The sequence below is a fragment of the Pimephales promelas genome, chromosome 12 (genome assembly GCF_988280905.1).
Source record: "Pimephales promelas chromosome 12, fPimPro1.hap1.1, whole genome shotgun sequence".
Classification (NCBI taxonomy): domain Eukaryota; kingdom Metazoa; phylum Chordata; class Actinopteri; order Cypriniformes; family Leuciscidae; genus Pimephales; species Pimephales promelas.
The window spans coordinates 14,304,713-14,328,675 of record NC_142780.1 but is presented as its reverse complement, the minus strand read 5'-3'; the positions used below and the strand labels follow the sequence as shown (position 1 = coordinate 14,328,675).

Below are 23,963 nucleotides of genomic sequence, written 5' to 3'. Positions count from 1 at the left end.
TTGGAAGCAATATTTCACTGGTGTTTCCAACCTCACAAACTACCTTGTAACCAATCACGTCAACGAGTGTAGATGGGGCTAATTTGCATATTGTTCTATAGAACTGCGTACATTAAATCAGGCAAGAGTGAAAGTTGTCAATGAAACAAATATTATTTTGACAATACGTTTTCTGCCTTTTTACTTCAATGTTTAATTCAATGATTCTTTGTGAAATTTACACCTTAATGAAATATTTACACTTTTTTTAAACCTAATTAATTTCCTAAAATGATTATGATATCCACAATCTGGGGTTTTAACTACATCAGCGTCATAATCAGTGATAATATTGTTCATTTCCAACACACTGACTTACAGGTAAAACAGCACAGAGAGAGAGAGGGAGAAGGAAGAGAGTGAGTGAGTGAGTGAGAGGGAGGGAGAGAGAGAGGGGGAGGGAGGGAGCAGCATGAGTGGAGAGAATCAGCAGTCAGAAAAGAGAAAGGAGAGAGAGGAGGAGAGAATGTATGGTGAAAGGCTAGCGCTTCCTTGCTTGTATCCAGGGCCTTTGTGAATAAACCATGGGATGTATCGGCTCCCGAACCCTCAGTAAGACCCTCTTCTTTTCTTCTACTTTCTGGCAGGGTGCACGTGAATGGGGGTACTAAGTGTGAGGGGTAATTATCGTGCCGGGAAGGGGGGTTTGCTGGGTGTGTGGCTGGCGATTTTCGCTCCACGTTTGAGATGTGTGAAACGAATTTGGCTGGTGGAGGGTAACGTTAAACATCCGAGCTGACACATTGTGCGTTCGCTGGCGTGTGGCGACTTGCATGTGTGTTTTTGTGTGTGTGTGTGTGTGTGTGTGTGTGTGTGTGTGGATTCCAACCCACATCTTTTGATTTATGCTACTGCAAGGTCTCTGTGTGTGGGAGGCAGAGATGATGGAGCGATGAAATGCAGAGAGCTTGTTTACGGCGATTAACGAGAGTGAAAATTTCTATTGTTGGAGATGCTCTCATGGTATCGTGTTGCACATTGAAATCAGATTGAAAGTGAGAGGGAGAGATGGGAAACATGCTGAATTTCATTGCAGTGCGAGGGAGATGGAGAGAGGGATGAAGGGAGGGGTGATACATGCAGGAGAATTGAGGGAGAAGAGGGAATCAGGTTGGGACCATCCTGAATCTGAAACACACTTGATGAGTAAGTCTGAATTACCGGTCCTAGCTGGACCGGTGGTACATTAAAGGGATAGTTCACAAAGAAATTAAAATTCTGTATTTTGTCGTTCAATAACATAAAAGATTGTATTTTGAGAAATATCTTAAAGACTCTTAAATATAGAGGGGTATAATCCATTCAATGGAAGTCTATACGTAACCTAAACTCTTTGGCTTCAAACTATCTTCTTTTTTGTTCTGCAGAAGGTTTTGAACAACATGATAGTGAGTAAATGATGACAGAATTAAACATTTTTGGTGAACTAAGCATTTAAATACACTTTAAATCGCGGAGAATGGTTGAAATGTAAGCTTGACGTTAATAGAATCATTTATTTTCCACTTCTACAGCCTGCAATAAAAATGCTTTTAAACCAGATCACAGCATTGATTTGGTGCCTTTCCTTAAAAGGTTTGTGGCATCAAATTCTATTGTTCTGATAGAAAGTTTTTCAACAGCAACCATTCTTTATTTATTTATACATATAATATTATATGATATTAAATTTATGATATTTTAGAATATTGTATATCATATTAATAATATTAAACGAATTGATAATGATTAAATATATCCATATAATAGGATTTAAATGTAACATATTTCTTATTAGGTATTGATGAAGGGATACTTAAGCCTCATTGGTGGAGCTGTAGTTGGGAGACACTTTATGACACCGTTATAGTTTCAGATTCACTGGATCATGGGAAGTGGTGCAGAACAAACTGACTTTGTCCCAGGAACATGCACACGTTCAACATCAGCAGCACTACAGTACATTAAATCTCAGATGCAGAAACTGTGTCAAACTTCTCTTGCTGGGCCACCTGCCTCACATCCACACTGGGAGAAGGAAAGAGAGAGCGAGAGGGAGTCAGGGGGAGGAACGTAAGAGAGGAGGGAGGGAGGGTTTGATAAATAGTGTTTATTACACAGCGCAGCACTAAAATGGAGGTCAACACGCTGTGCGGGAACGGTACAGATTCTGTGTTGAGGTAAATAATCAAGAGCCGGAATCAATTCAGTCAAACTATTCATGACATACTGTGAACCTCATTTAAATATATGTACTGGTATAAGTGTTTTATTCACTAACCTAAATGTGTCTACGGTTGAAAGAGGGGCTTCTCCATTACATTTGACTAAAAAACATATAAAATCTAATGACACATCTGTTATCATAACTGCTTTTAAAATATATATATATATATATATATATATATATATATACGCAGTTATGTCAAAATACTTTGGCAAGTATTCACATAAACAGTCAGTTGTGTCTTGGTACAAGAGGTTAAAACAATATAAATATTGTTCGTTTTCTCACACAAACCGCTCGTTTTGTGTCTTAGGCCAACAATGTGTACTTAAATTTGACCTAGAAATATCAAAATTGGCTTTATGCACACCTGCACTACTTCCTGAACTTCAGCAAGCTCCTTTGTTTCCTGTCTTCCAAAATTGGACAAACTGCTGAATCCAGGTGTCCATGACCTCAGTAGTCACAACAACAATAATCACAAACACCATCTTGGATGCCCCTGAGGTAAGCTAAAATATACCAAAAATTGATTTCAAAGTGAACTATCCCTTTAAAGGGGACTTATTAATCCCCTTTTTCAAGATGTAAAATAAGTATCTGATGTCCCCAAGTGAACTATCCCTTTAAAGGGGACTTATTAATCCGCTTTTTCAAGATGCAAAATAAGTATCTGATGTCCCCAGAGTGTGTATGTGAAGTTTTAGCTTAACAATGGCCACTTTTTGAGCAAAAAAGATTGCGTTTTTTGTGTGTGTCCCTTTAAATGCAAATGAGTTACTGCTCCCTGCCCCCTTTCAAGAGATGGAGGAGCTTCAATAGCTCATGCAACAAGCAAACAGGATAATCTCATGCACTGAAATGTCAGCGGTGTTCAGTTCGAACCAGAGTTGGACAATATGCCTAAAGAGCCAGAGAATTATGCTGCATGGAAAACATATATTTAGTTTAATTACGGATATAATTTATGTTGTCACCTTGCTTTTATCCACTACAAACCATGTCGTTCCGTCCGAATGATGGCAAAAACCTTACTAATGAGTTTTAGGAAGTTTATTGTACATCACACAAAAGATGAAGCATCCGTTTTCACTCCAGAAAATCAAGGTGAGCCGAATAATACAGTACAAGAAGTGTGCATTAAATTCTTATCCATAAACTCTCTCTCTCCCTATTAATTATCAACATACACAGCGAATTACACTAAAGCACTAGTTAGAACTAACAGTAAAATATCAACCTTATGCCTTTTCAGGGGTCTGGTAAACTTTATATCCGTAAAACATCTCTTATGAACTGTAAAACCCCGTTCACACCACAAGCGACTTTGTCGCTGCAGGTCGCCGCACCGCGCAGTGGCTGCGCTGGAGGGCGTTCCCCACTACTGGTTGCCTAGTAATGTTTGTGAGTGACATTCACGGAGGTTACTTAATGTTAGACAACAAATGCGTTTTCTTGCCGGTACAAACAAATATTTTGGAAGGAAAGTTCTAAATATAAATGGAATCAGTACATAAAATGCATAATATTCAAGATGAAGCAGAAACAGTGAGTGCTCTTTGCCATTGCGGCTATTTAACTGCAGCAAACGGGCAAATGCCGGTCTATCTGGGTTCCTGAAACCATTGAGTCACGGAGTCAGTACGGTGAACACCACTGTATGTACACAGAGATATATTATGACAGTTTCTGACAGCTAAAAAGAGCTTCTCAGTCAACTTGCCTCGGTCTCTGCACTGAAGAGTCAGCTCCACTGACTTCACTCCTTGGTTGTCGCTCCCGAAAGTCACTCATCATTTTCATAAATTTAAACAGATCTCAACTTTTTCGCGTCGCCAGACACGCCCCACCGGTCGCCAACGGTCGCTGTCGCGAATGTCGTCAGAAATCATCCGCTCCTCATGGAAATTGACCTATGGCTAAGCCACGCCCTCAAACGCGATGAGCCAATCACAGTGCGCAGCTAGCCCAATACACTCGGACATTCTCTGCTTCCACTTCCATTGAAATGCATTGGAGTTAGTCAGTTTTCATTCGTTTTTTCTTGTTATTTTAAGTTTAAAATGGTCAAACGGATTTCATGGGGTACATGCAACTCTGACACTATCTGAGAGGCTAGGTGACGGTGTGTATTTTTTTTTACCATTTCCCAAGCCACATCTCAACCGAGATGTCTACTCTGGGTTAAGTTATGCGGTAGCTAGACCACAACACCAACTAAACGTGGATAAATTAAACAAGGATGTCTACATCTGGTTTAGGCAACAACGTATTTGAACGTTATCTTTTAAATCTCTAACGTAACGTTAGTCTAACGTTAGACGTACATTAGAAAACCTTAACGTTAGCTTCTAGCTGCATTGTACATCATGTCAATTAGCTTCATTAACATATATCTGTAAATAACCAAGGTAACAAATGTTAACGATTTTGTTCTGAATGATTAATGTACAGTAGCACCAAACAGTGATGGCAATGATATGCGGGTTATCACGTTTACACTGTGACCTGTACATCTCTGCCTGGAGCTGAAGCTTTTCATCGACCTTCTCAACAATAAAATTATTAATATAACCCTCCAATGGATGGTTAATGCCCTTTAGGTGACTTCAAGATGATATATAATTTTTTTTGTCTCCAAAAATCACCAATTGCCTCCTGTTAAATGTCTTCTACTGTGACAGCTGCCATAGTGCCCGTGCCATGTTTGTCCGAGTGAGTGGAGGGGGTGTGGCTTAGCCATAGGTCAATTATAGATTGAAATGAATGGTATCGTGTCACTTTGTCGCTTATATTGTGAATGGGGCTTAATAAAGTGTGCCTTTTTTCACTGCCGTAACCAGTATCGATCCAGAGACTAAGCTGGATCACAAACATTTGGTAGGCTACTGATCTATCCTTAAAGTAAAACCTGTTTTTTTATTGCCCCTCGTTCACAAAGAAGTCTGGTGTAAAATGATTCGGTCAAAGATAAACACATTTTGGGGGTGAATTTACTTCAAAAATAAAACTAATTCACTGCGTCATCTTCAGCGGCTCTGTTGTCAGGAGTACATGAAGACTCACTCTCACATCCAACAGCATGTATAACCTGAGTTGCTTACGAGACATTCTTGTCGCTACACCATTCTTGTCGATACAATGGCGGACTGCGTACAGCTCACTCAGGACAGGTCTATGCTAAAACTGCAGTGTCCGTCAACAGTCGTAGGAGGGGCCTGTGCAAAGTGATGTCAACAAAAAAACAAAAAAGTGACATCTACTGTATCAGACAGCATTGTCAGGATCCAGACACCATTCTCCAAAGACACTCAACACACCACATGGACGAGAGCGCGCACTGCCCGAAAACCAAGCTGCACAGTGTACACAGACAAGACAGTGTCAGGATCCTATTACCAAACTAAGAATCAAGACCAATCAAAGTGACAAGACCCTGACAATAAGTAAACATCCTTGAGTGGTAAAAACTCTAATGTGATTCGAGTTGTGTGCAGTATAAGAGTTATTGTGGATGTAGAAGCATTTTATTTTTGATTTTGTACTGGATTAGATTTTCATACAGAGGTATAGAGTACAATTTTAAGGAGATAATTACATGAATGTTTACACAGGTGCTTTAGTCATAATGAGGTAAAATCAGTTGACCGAGTGTGTGGCTCTTCATACACGATTATTGGGTAGAGTAAAGCAGACAGTATATTATGAGTGTGCAGTGTAGGATTCTGGGTGTTTACCACTTTCTCTGTCCAGCTCTGTAGCCCAATATCGATTTGTAAAGTGAAGCCTTGTGATATGAAGCCAGTGGACGCCATAAAAGACTGGACACACTCTCATCCTGGATCCTGCTGTGATCAATGTAGTAAATGATTCAAAACAAACAAGCACATTGAGCTTAGTACTGCAATAATGCAAATAAAGCTTCACGGTTTTGTTGCAGTAACAGATTTGGTGTAGAAATGTGAGGGCTTATGAGCTGCCTTGAAATGCATTTTTTTTTTTTTTTTTTGCATCCATTATCTCACCACAAAGGCTTTAAAAGCAAAAATCACTATTCATCATGGTACCAATAAATTAGGGTTTCATGCATTTATAAGATATGTGATCACACAAAAACGTTGTCCTGGGTGCTTATTGATTTCATAATTTAATGGCACAGCAGCATTTCAAACTAGCAATTATTCTTGTAAAAGAGAGCAATAACTTTTCATTACTTTGAAAGCTTGTTCAATTACTTTTTCGCATTAGTTTCTGCATAATCTCTGGCTCTAGTTTATTGATATTCCTGAAATCACCCACAGCCACCACACCCCATTACAGTCTGGTTTGCTCTTTGGCATCAAATAAGTGTGTTTGCTTATACTTTCTCCGATATCCACTAAATAATTCTGCACTCAGTTGTGACCCAGATGTCAGACCGTAACAGACTGTCGCTCCCGAAATTCGTGTTGCTGGATACGCCTACATCTTGTCTCCAACGTTCAATGTCGCCGGAAATCACCAGCTCTCCATTGAAATTAATCATGTTGCTTTGTCGCTGTGTAATGCTGGTAGTGTGAACTAGGCTTTAATCTCAGGGGTTCATAGAGTAGTGTGACAGATCCATTTATCACCAATAGGTTCAAAGAATAACAGCAATAGGAAAAAACTATTCTGCAAACTTTGAATTTTTTGGTTTCATCCACAGATGGCGATAGAGTGGCCAAAGTTTCGTAGTAGTGCACCATCAAAGTAACATAGAAACATTGGCTGCATCTGAAATCATAGATATCCATAATAAAGGCTAGATGTCTCGTCCGCGCTGCTGGCCAATGGAGGTCGTCGTCCGCACCTGGCGGCCATATTGTCACAGGCAGCTCGCTCACTTTTAACATTGTGTTTTAATGGTGCATGTACTTTTTAGATAACCATTACTTGCTCAATTTTCTACCGATTTTCAAACGGTTTGGTTTGTTATAAACATCAGAGATGTAGTTATGACACTGCATACTTATGAATAATAAGTGTATAAATAAATAATCATCCATAATTATAGCCATGTTAATAACATTTGTAAGAAACCAAGCCGTTTGTAAATCCGTCAAGATTTCAACGAGATACAGGTATTTGTTTTCGTCCTCATCACTCGTCTGACATCAGGAACCACAGAGCCAGCCAGAAAGCTTGCCTGTGACAAGATGGCCACCGGTGATGACGATAGAGACTCCACCGTAAGACATCTAGCCTTTATTATGGCTATCTACTGTATGTCTGAAATTGCATACTTCCGTAGTAGTAGTAGACGAAAAACAGTAAGTGACAAAAGAAGTGTGTCTAAATTCACAGTACTCATATAAGAGTAGGCAAAAAGTACCCTGTACCCAGACCACCTACTTTCGGTGAGATTCTAAAGTGTGCATAAGATGGACACTTTACTATCCCATGAGGCCAAGGGAGAATTTGTGACTGGAAATGAAGCGACGTAACTGACGCTGGTACTTCACAGGATAATGACAGCATGGCAAATGTAGTACGTCCGGATTACATTCACACAGCACTACACACAATCATACTATAGATTAGAATTAATAAGAGACATTCTTGTAAGTAATTACTTATTCACAACAGTACCTACTCAAGAGAGTAAGCGATTTCATATATAATTATGTCCGAACCATATTATCGAACCATAATTCGCAACCAATTTTACATCTGTAATGTGGAGTGAAACAGGGTATTGGTTTTATTTATGAGGAACCGATTCAGAATCAATTCAGTGTTAGAATGTGGGTTTGATAAAGCAGTGCTATGGCTTTTGGTTAAAGTTACAGTTTTGGTTAAAATCCATTGAAACCATTGAATTTCATTGTATGGACAAAACGTATTTTGTGAGTCATACAAGTTTAGAACAATGAGTGTGAAGAAATTTCGACACAATTTTTATTTTGGGGGGTGAACTATCCTATCTAGTAGCAGGGTCGTGGACTCGATTCGCATGACTCGGACTTGACTTGGACTCGAGTCCCAAATTTGATGACTTGCGACTCGACTTCACATATTCAAGATGACTTGCGACTCGACTTTGACAACAATGACTCGGACTTGAGCCCTGTGACTTGGAAAGACTTGACCTTCTAACCACAGATCAGAGTTGTAATAATCACTGACTGTACTGTATCATTGACGCATGATCACAGCGCTGATTAGCGCTGCTTTCGCACGTTTTGAGCGCGTGATAGAGTGCGTTCAGCAGCGCGTACCAGTTGTCATTTATTATCACACGTTCAGACAGTTTTCAACCAAATAATGTTTTCTTTTTTCTTTTTCATGCATTTAAATACACAAGTACTAGCGAACCATTTATAATTTGAGAAAAAAAACACTGACGTCTAAGTAAGTGAAAATAATAAACCTTTCAAATGTAATTTTGAGACGTTATTTTTCCCCCACAACAAACGCACATTTTAGCCTATAGGTAACTATAAAGTCTTTACCTGTTCACCAGCCACTCACTTTCATGTCTTTTTCGGGAGAAATGGATGGATTTTTGTAAATGACAGGCACGTAGCCCCAAAAAGTGTCACGTGATGCTTGAAATGTCGCCATGGAAATAGGAATGTTCTAGTAGCCTACAATTACTGTCTCGTTAACAAAATTATTAAACCAGGGACTCAATATTTTAAACTTAATGTGTAGCAAATCACGATTAATTTTCCCAATGAACATAAATATTATTATATTATATCTTATTTTAGAAGCCTTCCTGATATAAATTAGTATAAATTTCATTTTGGCTACTACATAGGCTAATTAACACTGAGACAGTAATTTGTGCAAAAGTGCACTAATGACTTGTTTAACTTGAAGCTTAAACTCGAGGACTTGCAACTTGACTTGGACTTGTCTGTCTTGACTCGGGACTTGACTTGGGACTTGAATGCAAAGACTCGAGACTTTACTTGTTACTTGCAAAACAATGACTTGGTCTCAGTGGAAAAGGAAAGTTATTTCAGAGGAAGATGGATCAAAGAATCAATATCATTAAGAAAATAAATAGTGAAAATTTTGGCTTAATGTCATATCAGTTTAAACCGAAGCCTGCACAGAACCAATACGTTGTTGTAACCATGAGATATACCTGTGACTTTAATGTATGGATGAGCAGGGCTGAGTGAGCGAGGGCTGTTATCTGGCAGGTACGCTCACGCTCAGCAGTTTATGAACTCAGTGCAGCATGCCATGGGCTTTGGCATGAGTCTGCAGCGAGAGCTTCATAATGATCCCCTTGCTGCTGTGTCTCCAGCTGCCTGACTCAGCAAATAACACACGCACACATTAAAAACTCAGAATATGCATTGTATTAAAATGTTCACTATAGTATATAAGTGAATGAGTGTGACACTGGTCATGTAGTAATGTCATACTTGACATGCAGAGTGTGGTTTATTCCCAGGACTAAACTCTCTGCAAGAGTGGGATTGTTCCTCGGGGAGTGTTATGACTCTTGACTGGGTTTGGATGTATGCGTAACAAGCAGGATATTAACCCTGTAAACAAGTCTGACTTGAAATAATTGTCAAAGTCAGAATGGTCAAATATGTTTTAATCTATAAAGTTATTTGTGTGACAATAGTGAGGAAAAACACAGCTTTATTTTCGCTCATTTTGGTTCTTTGAATAAAATTGAGCTATTTACAATAAAAATGCATACATAAACATATGATGCAATACAATGGTGATTGAAAATTGTGTAGTTACTTTGGTCCAGTAAGTTTTCATCTTAAAATATTATTAACAATATAAAAGTTATTCTGCTATCAATTTACAATAAGGTCTAATTTGTTAACATTAGTAACATGAACTATGAGCAATACATTTGTTACAGTATTTATTAATCTTTGTTAAATAAAAATACTGTTGTTGTTTGTTCATGTTAGTTCACAGTGCATTAGCTAATAATTCTTTTGATTTTAATCATGTATCAGTAAATGCTGAAATTAACATTTCTAACATAACAATCGTAACTAAGATTAGTAAATGCTGTATCAGTATTGTTCAATCTTATTCCATGTTAAATAAAGCATTTAGGCCTATTAATTCAACCTTTTTGTAACGTGTTACCATTAATCTTTTAATTGTATTTTCTACAATTATACTAAAAGGCCTTTTACTTGCTAAAACAAGTATAAATGATCAGAGGACATAGTAGATTGTGTACAACAGGTTTTTCAGTAAAGCTTGGAACATATTGATAATTTTTAGACCCCAATGTTTTGTTTCAAATAAAGAATGCTATACGGTAGACTTTATGGTTAATTACAGGATTTTTCTTAGCCAATAATAAAATTGTATCTGTTTTTTTAGGTTAATATTGCTGACTTTTCAATTTACGGTATCATATACTGCAGCTTTAGATGCCATCTACATTTGTGAGTGTAGGAAATAAAATCATTTTTGCCATGTCTTCCTGATGAAGCCATGAAAAGTTGACATAAAAAGCCCTTCACAGCCCAATAGCTTCTGCCATGTGGGTTTTCAACTATAATGTATATATTGGGCAGAACTTTTCTCCATTGTGAATTGATTGGATTGTGTAAAGCATGGATGGAGTGGAAAATAAGAATGATTCTTTGTCATGTGTACTGATAAAGCTGAGTAGCAAAACACTTTTAAAAAGGAAGTAGGGTAAATTTTTAAAATTTGTGTTGTTTTGTTTTGTTTTGTTATCTACCCTGCAACTGATTCTAAATATTTCATTGTTCATCTCATCCACAGAGGTGATTACCTGCACAACAAATACTAACCCCTAATCATGCTCAATAAATTGACATTTGGAGGTCTCTGATGGTTACTGAAATAAAGTGAGCAGTAGTATTTGGCTGTGATCTCAACATGCCTGTCACCTTAAGGGTCAACCACCCTTATGTAGAATGATGTTTTTTCTCTGTTTTTAAGGCCAATTATCTCCATGTGAGAGCAAATATTTAGCGCAACAATTGTAAACTAAAGCAATCAGCCCCAAGAAGACATGGTTTATAGTTCATTTACAACAGTGTTGGCTGTTCTGGCATTGGCATCTCTCTCTCTCTCTCTCATAGACACAAAACTAGCCCAACTTTTTTATTTTTGTCAGCATTGAATGCCCTTACAAAACAAGTAGGACTCAAAGAGATAGTTCACACAATAATGAAAATTAGCCCATGATTTACTCACCCTCAAGTCATCATAGGTATAGCTGGCATTCTTCTTTCAGATGAATACAGTCAGAGTTATATTAAAAAATGCCCTGGCTCTTCCAAGCTTTATAATGGCATTGAATGGTTGTTTTTGTTTTGAAGTCCATAAAAGTGCATCTATCCATCATAAAGTGCATCTACCCCCATCATATAAGTGCTCCACATGGCTCTGGGGGTTAATAAAGGCCTTTTGAAGCGAAGCAATGAGTTGGTGTAAGAAAAATATGTATTAAATTAGAAAAATATGTATAATATTTATATACATATTTATAACTTCATAAAGTAAAATAAGTAGCTTCCGGCCAAGCAAATTCAACTTAAGCCAACTTTACTGATATTTACGCTACGTCATGATACGCTATTTCCAATGTCACAAGTTGCCATAAGACTGTGTATGCAGGAAGCTACAATTTTACTTTTGTATTTTTTTTTTTCACAAACGCTTTGCTTCAGAAGGCCTTTATTAACCCCCCGGAGCTGTGCGGAGCACTTTTATGATATACACTTTTATGGACTTCAAAACAGACACAACCATTCACTGGCATTATTAAGTTGGCTAAATGCTAAATGCATAGATGCTCAGCTGGTCTTCTGCTGTGATTTTGGCTATATAGCCTATAACACGCTCACACGTTTATCTTTTTAGCGTTTTTCTGAGTAAAATTTACATGTTTTCAACAACCAGATGCATTTAGATTTGTCCAGTTTCGTCTGGAATGTGGGTCAGGTTATATTCTGGCAAACTGTTTGCCAATCACGTGACGTCTAGCAATCGGCAAAGCAATCTGTGGTACCAATTTACCAACAAGCAATGGATAATTCGCAAAGCACAATGCTATTTTCTGTTGTCCCATCACGTAGCATTGTGCTTTGCGAATTACGCATCGCTTGTTGGTAAATGGCCTGTACCACAGATTGCTTTAACGATTGCTAGGCGTGATTGGCAAACGGTTTGCCAGAATACCCTGACCAATGTTGACCAGCCCGAAGTGGTTTAAGCGAGAAAGGATTCAAATCCGTCTCGGAGGGCCTTTAGGCCAGGTGTAAACGAGGCGAGCTGCAGTGCTTTTCTGCAGTCACACATCATGCATCGCGTGAACGACTGCAATATGTTGTTAAAATGAATCGTTGTGCTAGTATCTGCAGAAACAGAGCCTTCTGCAAACACACGGACGGACACAATTACACAGGGTCACACACACACACACACACGCACACACCCCTCGGCTCGCACGGGTCGCGTGAGAAAGCTGATAATCATCATCAGCAACATGCAGTGCTCAAACACAGCATACAGCAGCCACGAGTAGCTGGAACCGACGCTTTCTCTCTCAAACACGCTCTTATGCTGAAATGAGCCGACAGTCCCATGTTGAAGGAATTCCTCAGTCTTTCTTCCATTAGGGGATATTCATAGATAGGCAGAGGCGGATAGCGTCTTTCTTTGCTGCGGTTGTCATAATAACTACAGCTGCAGGAGAAGCGTTGTGGCACGTACCGCACGGCCGCTCTCTCTCTCTCTCTCTCTCTCTCTCTCTCTCTCTCTCTCTCTCTCTCTCTCATATTCCCTCCACTCCTCTTCAGCTTTGCGTTACTAGCAGAGCTGCTGCTCCATGGTTTGACCGCAGGGGACAGGGGAGGTATCAGAGAAAAGAAAACCATTGGGGAAAACGAGTTGGCTCATCGTACAGGATAATGTGGTCGCATATTATTGCTCCATTTGTGCAGATTTCATTGACAGATTTAAGTAATACCTAAACGTATCTTAGACGAGAAACTAAGAAATAAAGAGGAATGAGTTTTGTGTGTCAGTTAATGCAGGAGTGGGAATTTGTTGAAGTAATGATGCAGGGAATGTTTTTGATTGGATATCATTAGCAATGGCAGACCTCAAGCAATGGTGTTGTTGTTGATAATACCAGGAATCCCAGTGGAGGTTTGTAAACTGAGAATATAGAAAGCATATTACCAGTTTAATTGATTTGTTTAAGGTCTATGGTTGTTATGGAAGAAAATGATCCTGTTATGTATAGATGTGGTCTTTCTAATTCAGAAGAGCAGAACATACAATTGCATGAGAAGCTTCATCTTTCGCTGTGTGTAGGTGAGCTTTGAGAAGGATGTAAACATAAGATTGATTTCTTGGCTCAATGCAAAAGAAAACAAATTAGTACAGTATTGTGTACTGTTGTGGAAAAGTGTAGCATATTTAACATTTAGAATGACTTTTATTATGTTAGAATTATGAGTTTCTTTGGCAACACTATCAAAGCCAAAATGCACAGTCACAGCCATCTACAGTAGTCAGAGCAAAGTTTACAAGTTATTACTAGATCTACAAAGATGTGGATGCTTTTTATTGTCAGACTCTTGTAATTATGGGGATTCCGGCATGGTATGAACACACCTTTAACTTTAATGACACAGACAGCAGTGGGTTTATTAGGCTGCTGTCACTTTAAGATCTGTAAACTGATACACATCCAATTTTCCACCAACTGTTTGCGTGAATATTTCACACAATGGCAATTTTGACATCATTGATTTCTTTTTATGGCCTATTTGTGCTTAACTCTTTTTAACAGCATGATGCCCTATTTATTCATGCATGTTTCCTTATCACTCTAACGTATCAATAACTTTAAAGTTGGTATAAAATCGGTGTGATAGTATTTTGTTGTTTATTGTGATGCATGTTTACAAAAAAAAATGTATAGGCAGGACTTGATTTTGTCCATCCGGAATTGACTGGATTGTGGTTTGCTATAGCTGTGATTACTGTGCAACACAGATACATATACTGCGATTATAAAAGTTGTAGCAAAATATCATCACCCTGAGATTCATTGGCAGACCGCTTAGCCCTAATGAGATTTTTCACAATACATGTTTCAAAGCAGCTTTAAAGAAAGTCAAACTGTAATTGTAACATATAGAAGTAGCAACATATTCATTGTTACATATACTGGTGTTTTACCTGTGATTTTTTTTTTAATGAGCGCTCTCTGGTCTGTCATTAGACTGCACAAGAAGCAAGTCTTGTTGTGTGTTTCCGGTAAGTGGTGCAAGCAAGGACAACCGGTGAACCCACTAACCTGGCAAATCCAGCTGTATGACCTTGTAAACATGACCTCAGAGGTTGCATAAAGTAAGCCAATGAGATTAGAGCCTGCCAGATCAAGACATTTCTTTCCAGTTTTGGCTGAAATATAGCAGACGGCTTATACTTTTCACCAGGTTAATGATAAAATGTGCAAAAAAGGTCCCTCAGTGACGAACAATTGATAACAACCACTCGCAACTCTCTTTTACAAGCCATACATATAAAAGAGAGTGGAGGCATGGTTCTCTATACTGTTTGTGATTGTATAATTTGTACCTTTGTTATCCTATTTTAGGATTCTCCGTCCAGCGCCAACCTTCAGTAAAGCAGCTTACTAAAATACACATTGTGCCAGGAAACCTGAAAATTGCGCAGTAAGCTGCAAGTTCCAACTCTGTTTGGCATGATTAAAAAAAAAATCGAACACAGAAGCTTAGAGAGATTTACAAAACCTTAACCTGAACACAGTGAAAACAAAACAGAATGTTTCTTGCAACCGATGGATGTGATCGTGGAGGGATTGTGAATTCACAACAAATGTATGGCACATGGTTGATGTTATTGCGAGTAATTCAAATCCCAGTTTGCTCTTGAATACAAAAGCGTAAATGCAGTCAATTTTGTTTGGTCTTTATCTAGATAGCGGAGCTCTAGGGCCATTATAGTGAGAGAGAAATATGTGTATGTATGAAGTGTTAATCCTGTGTTACTGCGTGTGTGTCTGTGTATTGTTATCCAGGGCACACACTGCCTTGGGGACCTTAAGATTTACATCAAGAAAACATGTTTTATCTGAAAGAGGTGATTAATTCAATGGACAGGTGAAAGTTCAAAAGTCAGAAGTCAAGGAGGAACCAGAAACTCACAATCGCTATGTAATGAGGAAGACATGAATAGGGATTAAGTGCTGAGAGGAGAAGAGAGAGAGCTAATACAGACAGCCCTGCAGAGTCAACAGGCTCACAGTGAATATTAATGCTTACATTTCTGTTGTTTTGGTGAATTATAAAGGGTCATCAGGACTGTACCATGGGTGTTTAGTTATTTTCCCAAAATTCTATCCCAAAAAGGGATAGAATCATCAACCTGGTTCAGTGCAGGGGTGCGTTTCCCGTACAACGACGTAGTTCGCTGATTCACTACCATAGTAAGATGCATCGTTGGAAAAATCAACTAGCTAGTCACGACTGTTTCCCGAAACCCACTGTCGCAAAGTATCGTTCAACCATGTTGGTTTCGCACGTGGTGGAGTAATAACGGCTTTTAATGAAACTGTTTGAGATCAAATTAACGCTAGATTTGTTAATATAAATTACAGACATGTCATCTGAGGACTATTTCTAATTGTTCTCAGTTGTTTTGCTTTATTACCAGACTCAATATTTGCACTCTTCAAACACGTTACTTCAAATCTTTTGAAAAAATAAAAGACATAAATTACATTTGTATGTATGCTGAATAAATGGTACCGGTTGTACTGAACGTCAGCTTACTTATTTTGCTAAATATAAGGATTTATTTCCTCCAAATGTCATGCGATATAGAAATGATGCCTCTAACCACAGGTCGAGAGCTGTCGTTCAAACCACACAACTTTGCGATGCTGTTTTCGAATGTTCATTGGAACGATTGTTTCAGGAAACACAGACTCGTTAAACTATGCAGATAATGACGGAACTTGCGACCATGGGGGGGGGGGGGGGGGGCTTGCGACTTGCATCGTTAGCATATGGTCGTAAGTTCCGACGTTACCAATAGAGTTCAATGGACAACTTGCGACCATAGTTGGTTAACGATGCTTTCGGGAAACGCACCCCAGGTTAGTTGAGTTCATTCAAGGTCTTTAAGGGCATCTGACAGACACATTCACAGGTTGAACTGAATTGGCTGCTGTATTCTAGGATACTGAGTGAATAAAGACCATAAGACGCTGCACTACCCTATTATCATTTCTTCAACTTTAGTGACGTTTAATAATAATTGCCAGTCATTATCAAATCAGTCATATGGTCAGAGTTGTTTAGTGCTTTTATCTCCAAATAGCATTTGAGTTAGATAAGTTAATAGCATATCATCAGGGGTTAAATTATATTCTAAAAAAGAAAAAAAATCAATGTCATTGTCAATTTATTAAATTTCCTGTGTGTCTCTCTTTGATCCAGTAGGCTACACACACCCCATCTCCATTTTCAGACTGATCTCATGAAGTAGCGTGTGTATGACACGCCAATTCGTATTTCCATTTTTGGCGTGCTATCAAGACGCATAATCGCCTTTCAGCGTGTTTATGAACGCCGTTGACTTAACGTTATATAAATATATGACTTACCTCAACCCCATCCCTAAACTTAACCGTCACTGGGGTTAATGGCATTTATGACTGGAGATTTGACTGCGTGTTCAGACACGCGGAATGACGCGGACGTTAATGGCGTAGACATATACGCATACACGCGGATAGTACAAAATGCGTGGAGATAACACGCCACCTGACTCGAAAGTGGCGTATATGTTTACGCAAAAGTCATGATGTCATGTTGCCATTTTGATGAAAGTCCATTCTGCCCTCAGAGCTTAAAAAACAGAATGGTGACTATTTCTCACAGTTGGGACTTTATTTATCAAAATTGTGACTTCATATCTCCCAGTGTGCTTTGTCTCTAACAAAAGCGGCTTTAAATTGTAACTCTGTTTCTGGGAATTACATTTTTGTGACTTTTTTTTTATCTCTCACAGTTGTGGCCTTATTCCTCACAGTTGCTAACAAATATCTCACAATGCAACTTTTTTTTTTCAAAGTCCCCTTGTGGTAAAAAAAAACAAAAAAAAAAAACTAGGTTTTAATATTTTTTATGTCTATCCATATGTGGTGTTTTTAATGTGCTTTAAGACAATGTGCAAATTCATAAGTCAGCAGCACCATTGCTGTAGCCTGGTTAAAACCACACCATTCTCAGTTGTAGCTGAGCCATGGTCTGGCAAAGCGTCATAGACAAACAAGGGGGTAATCCATCAACCGGAAGTTGAAGCCTCGCGGGAGCTGACATCTTGTAGCAGAACTTTACTTGCGTTAGCATTCCCATTGACTCCCATTCATTTTGGCGTCACTTTGACAGCGAATAACTTTACATCTGAGGCGTTTGACGACCCCATTTGTACTTTATTTATTTCTAAAGAAACACGACAATGTAAAAATAGCTCCATTACCTTGTAACGTATGTTATGGCCCCGTAGAAGCAGTTTTAGTGAAAGTAGGCTAACGATTGCGTCATACCCACGCGACTCTCTGTCGCACAGTAGAGAGATTACCGTATGGACAGGAGAAGAAGCTCGCGGGCAATCGGGGAAACGTGGAGGCAAAATGACAAAATAATGAATCAGAATACCAAGCAAAAGTGTCTCCTGCTCCTAGCTCATGGACAGCTCCTACTCACACTCTCCGCCTCTGCATGTTTCGGAAGGGAATGATTCAGATTTCACATGCTACAGCACTAGAAGACAGACGGGTCACTCACGTCACATCTACGCCGTCAAGCTCTGTTTGAGTCTGCGCGTCAGGGACGGAAGTGCTAAAAAAAATCGCCAAAAACGGGCTTCAATCGTTTCAATGGAGTTCCAATGAGATCGCTCTGTCCATTTCTTTTACTGTCTATGTAGACAAATCATTTCCAGAGGGGCGTCACCAACGGACGTCGCGGGTAGACCTAAAACCAATCAGAGCGATGAAGGAGATGACGTATGCAGAGCATACATCTCCGAGTGTTGTTCTTTGCATGGTTTTTAACAAAAAGGAAACGTTCAAATCCTTTAAAACAGATGCGATAGCTGATTCGAACAAGTGATGTTCGACGGCGGCATCCATCTTTGTAATGTAGGCTACAAAATCTGCTTCAAAAACCCAGCGCTGTCGTCATCGTGTAAAGCCCACCCCAACGTTTCTGATTGGTGCTGCGATTTCGACGGATTGGAAATGGGCTTGAATGAGCTCTTTGCCAGACTAACTTTCAGAACAAATCTAAATTTGCCGGAAGTTGTCTGGGTTTTCCCAGGCTACCATTGCTGAGTATTTTCCTCCTTAAAACAGCAGTGAACCAAAGATAGTCTCAAAAACGTGGTTTGAAAACCCGGGTGTTTCTGACTTAACAAACCTTGTAACCAATCACGTCAATGTGTGATCATCAAGAGTTAATCTCTGATATGGTGTGAGTGAGTGGAGGCGGAGAAAATTTGTATATTCATTATTCATAGAACCATGTATAATAAGGCAATGGGCTAAATTCAAGCTATTTTTAAAGCATGAAGAAATTTTTTCAAGGAAAACATGCTTAAATATTTAATTTTGGTGATAAAAGATGGATAAAAAGATTTTAATGGATAAAATGATTGACTACAGGGAGACTTTAAACTATATCACCATGATATTTTTTCCCTCTAAGACAGAAACGGAATTTAATTTAAAATATAGCGATTGTGCTCCTCAAAAAAAAAAAAAAGTAACATTAAACCTTTATTATGTGTGCATGGATTTCCCACACTCCTCTTGTAGATGTGTGCTCCACCACACTTTGCAGCCAAATTTCATGCAGTCACAAAAAAAGTCATATCTTGCCTAGGTCTCCTGAACCACTACGAGATTTTATGGCCCCCCACCAAAATCTCAGTGTAACATCTGCAAATCCACATGAGTAAATATACACATATTATGCTTAATAGCCGCAAATGTGGCTTTGAAAATGACTTTACTTGAACCATATAGCAGACAGACAGATATATATCTTCATAATGTCTGGCTCCTGATCTTGACAGACAGAGAGTAATCTCTAAAGGGACAGAATAAAATGGCTGACGTTAGTGTATCAGTAGGTCAGTGTGTCACAACGTTAGCCATCACTCCAGAGACAACAGTGATACTCTATCATCCAGACAGAGAGATCAACTAACAGTTCCCCGCTCAAATATCTGCACTGCTTTTTCTTTCTTTATCCTCGTTGTTTAACGCAAACATCAGGCATGGGTTGCACTAATTATTCTAGTAATGCATGAGACCTTCATACACAAATAAATGTAATTACTTACTATGTTTTATGTTTTCTGTATGGAAGTTGGAGTGGGACATATCAAAAGTCTCATCACCTTTTTAAATAGTTATTTTTAAATAACATCCCAGCCGTGAAACATGATTTGCTAAGTTAAAGGGGTCCTATTATGTTTTTTTTTAAACTTTCTTAAAGGGATAGTTCACCCAAAAAGGAAAATTCTGTCATTAAATACTCACCATCATGTCATTCCAAACCAGGAAGACTGACAGCCTACGCAACTACCACTTCCAAGGCCTACTTTTCAGGGCTTTAAAGTGGTAGTTGTATAGCTATCAATGGAGGGACAGAAAGGTCTCAGATTTCAGTAAAGGGACACTTCATCCATTTGCAGTAAGCTTTGTATCTTTAGAAACCCAGTCATATTTTTGAATGGCCATGGTTTATTCCCTTATTTTCCCCTGAGATGGGAGAAATAAGGATTTCAGTGTTTTACTTCCTGCTTATTATGACGTAAAAATCGACATTTTGCTTCACAATAAGCAGGAAGTTACGTTTCATTGAAAAGTGTAGACACTACAAACTTAGCTCCTCATTATTCAAGGGTGTGGGACCCACTCACCCTACAGGGCTATTACAGATCAGTGGGTGGGACTTCACTTGCAGAAACTGAAATCAATATCCGCCATCTTGTTTTTGGAAGCTAAGCTAACAAGTGCTGTGGAGATAGGAAGTATGACAATGACAGAAAAAACTAAACATGATATGGAAGAAGAGGATTTTGAAAGTCTGCTGCTTGAATCCAATGTTTGTGGCTATCTTTACGAGTAGTTGAGGCTGATGGAGGAACAGGAGGCGGCTGCCTGTCGCGGATGAGGAGCCCGGACTGGCTCGAGCTGAGGTGGACTGCTGTGCATGTGCTCTCGCTGTAAACTATCTCAGAATAATCTAAATCTCAGAATCAGACGAGCACACGGACGTTTGTGTTGTGATAGTTTCGCCTGACTGAACGTCCAGGCATCATGCAGTAATACACCATATTTAGAAAGAAATACAAACGAGGAGTAATTCACCAATGAGTTTGCCGTTATGATGTAACGTTAACAGGGTTTGTTGTTGTGGGAAGAAGGAGGCAGGAATCGGCAAACATTTAAACATTTCAATAGTAATGAACAAATACAAAACGAAAGTATAAAGGCCCGTACACACCGGGACGAATATCAGCGCGCGTTATTCGTCAGCGTTTTTCAACGCGTTTTTTGTGTTCACACCCAAGCGTTTTTCGCTGACGATGAGCCGAGTGAACATGCAAATTCATTCCCTGACATTAGATGGCGCTTAATGTAAAACAGAAATAATAATAGAATATACTATAGGGTGATCATATTCATGTCTCAATGTTTTATTATGACAGATTAAAAAAAACGAATGAAATAATGATAGAAATAATGTCTTCTGTATTAGAAAAATAAATATATAAATAATAAATAACTAAAAAATGCCTCCAAATGTAACAAAAAATAGCTCTCACAAACGTACAAAAACGAACTAACAAAATCTATTTATGTCTTTAGTTTTCATTCTCTTTATCTTGTTTTTCTTCCTCGTCCACCTTGTTTGCCCATCTATATTTTTAAACCAGGACATTTTCATCACTTAAAAACAGTCAGGACAGGACGTGGAAACAGGACATAACGCAAAGTTGAGATGTTGCCCAGAGATGAACAGATGCACAAGAGACGAGAGTTGTCGTATTTCCTCGCGTTTAATAAAACCATTCAAACGTTACACTCGTCCTCATACATGGGGATCGAGCGAGAAAAAAAAAAACACAAACAAACATCTGGTCACAATAGAAAAATAAAAGAAAGAATACAAAGAGTCGGCAGAGCGGTTCTCCTCTCCTCACTTGTCAAAATCTAACTGACACTATACGCACACTATGCGCAGTTCTCATCTCAACTCAGATTTCTATAAAGCACAAAGTGACCATTTTACATATGTCCCGGGAAAACAGGACTGTTGGTCACCCTATACTATACTAATATTACAGAAATACTAATATAAATATTATCATATAGCTCATTATGCTCCGAGACCAGCAGCTCAACATTCATCTTGCACGTAGGTATCTTATCTCTTCTTCGCCGTGTGCTCGGCAAGACCGTTTTGTGTTTGAGCGCCCCCAAGTTGTGTTTTACTGTAACTTCAGAAGTACCTGACACGTGAGCAAACCGGCCAATCTCGTTGGTCGGATAGGTTTTGACGCGGCGCGTCAAACCAAAAAAACGAACCCGAGGCGTTTTTTAAAAAATGACGCTTTTACGCGTGGCGTTTTTCGCGTCGGTGTGAACACTCACATTGGCGCCCATTGTTTAGTCACGAGGCGTTAAACGTCGACGAATAACGCGCGCGAAATTCGTCCCGGTGTGAACAGGCCTTAAGCCAACAGCCCCTAATTGACGACTGATATCCACACACAACATAAAACCAGGCCTGTTTCTCTCTCGATCTGCCGTTTATGCTCCCGCTCCTCCGTGAGAGATACGAGACTGGTCGGTGCGTCTCGTCTTTCATTATCACTCAAGCCACCGGCCTCGTGCAGTCCTCTCGCGCCGCTCTCACGTTCCTCGTCCTGCTCGCCACAGCCAACTAACTAGAAATTTTGCGTGGAATGAATTTCAAACTCTAATGGCAGCTAACGTTAGCCTTGTTGACAAAAGAATGGTTTCTCTGATGTGCGCGCAGTTCCGGATTAGTGGGTGTGGCTTGCGGAGCTGTGCAATGTGGTGCATTGTGGGTGTTGTAGTCTTTCATAGAAATGCACCCTTCAGTTATTTTCTGTCTTTTCTCGGTCAAAAAGGGACAAAATTCTTTTACATTTCGACTACATTTATGATCAACTTTCAATAAAGATTAATGTTCCATTTAAGTTTACATTTATTCATTTAGCTGACGCTTTTATCCAAAGCGACTTACAATTGCTACTGTATATATGTCAGGGGTCTCACGCTTCTGGAGCAAAACTAGGGGTTAAGTGTCTTGCTCAGGGACACATTGTTGTCTCACAGTGGATTCGAACCTAGGTCTCTCACACCAAAGGCATGTGTCTTGTCCACTGTGCCATCACCACCCATACCTTCCATAAACTGACCAGTACATTCCAAATTCATCAAGAAATTACAGCAATTTATGCTTCACTGGGAATAATCTATTCTTGTAGACCTCAAAAACAAAATCAAGGCTTTGTTTAAGGGGATAATAGGTCCCCATTAACTTTTACAAGAACATTAGATAAAAGGCCTCAAAACAGACATAAATCTCAATAATAATAATAATAATAATAATAATAATAAAAGACTGAATCTGCACTGAAATCTATTTATCAATTTATCAATATTGTTTAATTCATTAAAACATTTAGCGTTTAGAGCAACACGTTTATCTAAAACCATTACCATTTCCAAAAAAGAAAGGTCACCAACACCAAAATCCTTTCTAAATATCCCACATAATTAGCACAGTGTAAGGTTACTCACCCGAGCCCATGTCAGGGCTGACTATGAAAGAATATTACTCATTAATAATGTGAGAAATCACCCTGAGACCAAAGCTGTATTTAAGCTTAATTAGCACAGGGCCTTCTTTAATTAAGTTTTTGTGGAATCAGGATTAGTCTGTGTAAGGAAGGAGCAAAATAAATAAATAAAAGGATAGGCTTCGTTAATCATTCAGAGAGAGGCCTGAATGCAGGTGACCTGTTTTCCACAGGATCCCATTTATCCCATCATTTTTCAGGTGATGGACTGCATAATTATTTAATTAGGAAATTAGGGGACATATGAAGTGGGCCACTGCATGAGAACTATGGAACCTATAACAATGTTACGCTACCGTGACTGGGAAATGAGTTTGTCACTCTCTTTTCTGTTTACTTGAATTCCAGTTTAACTCTCCTTTGTCACCTCCACATGTAGTCTCCCTCTCTCTATTGTTGCAGTGTTTTATCAGTAGGTCAAGCTGTGCTTATAATGAAAGAACAGCATGAACTTATGCAGGTGAATGGTGTTGGGATCTGATTCAATTATGCTTTCAGTGCAGTCATTTTCTGTTGTTGATGGTCCTAACCGTTTGCTCTCATTGCTAGTGTTTCTCTAGGTTGCCTTTCGTTCACACTAATCTTCACAGTGAACAGTGGCAGGAAATGACTCTGATGTCTTGAAATTGTATAGATTACCTAATTCAGTGAAGTCCAGTGACATGTGTTTAGGTCCTCAGCGTGCACTGCAGCAGTTTTAATTTCAGTACTGCCTTAATTCTTTGTGGCATAGATTCAACAAGGTGCTGGAAACATTCTTTCGAGA

General features: G+C 39.0%; 1 protein-coding gene across 7 annotated transcripts in view; it reads left to right on the top strand.

The window, feature by feature from the left end:
* The first annotated feature begins 450 nt into the window (after positions 1–450).
* Positions 451–23,963, top strand: part of fam131bb (family with sequence similarity 131 member Bb) — a 77,813-nt gene continuing 54,300 nt past the window's right edge. For 6 of the 7 annotated variants that reach the window (XM_039694417.2, XM_039694415.2, XM_039694413.2 and 3 more), the window contains exon 1: positions 452–591. In XM_039694417.2, the coding sequence (XP_039550351.2) occupies positions 569–591 (23 nt within the window). In that variant the 5' untranslated portion in view covers positions 452–568. Of the gene's footprint in view, positions 592–23,963 lie in introns of all 7 variants that reach the window. The other variant, XM_089117535.1, reaches the window with a different exon arrangement.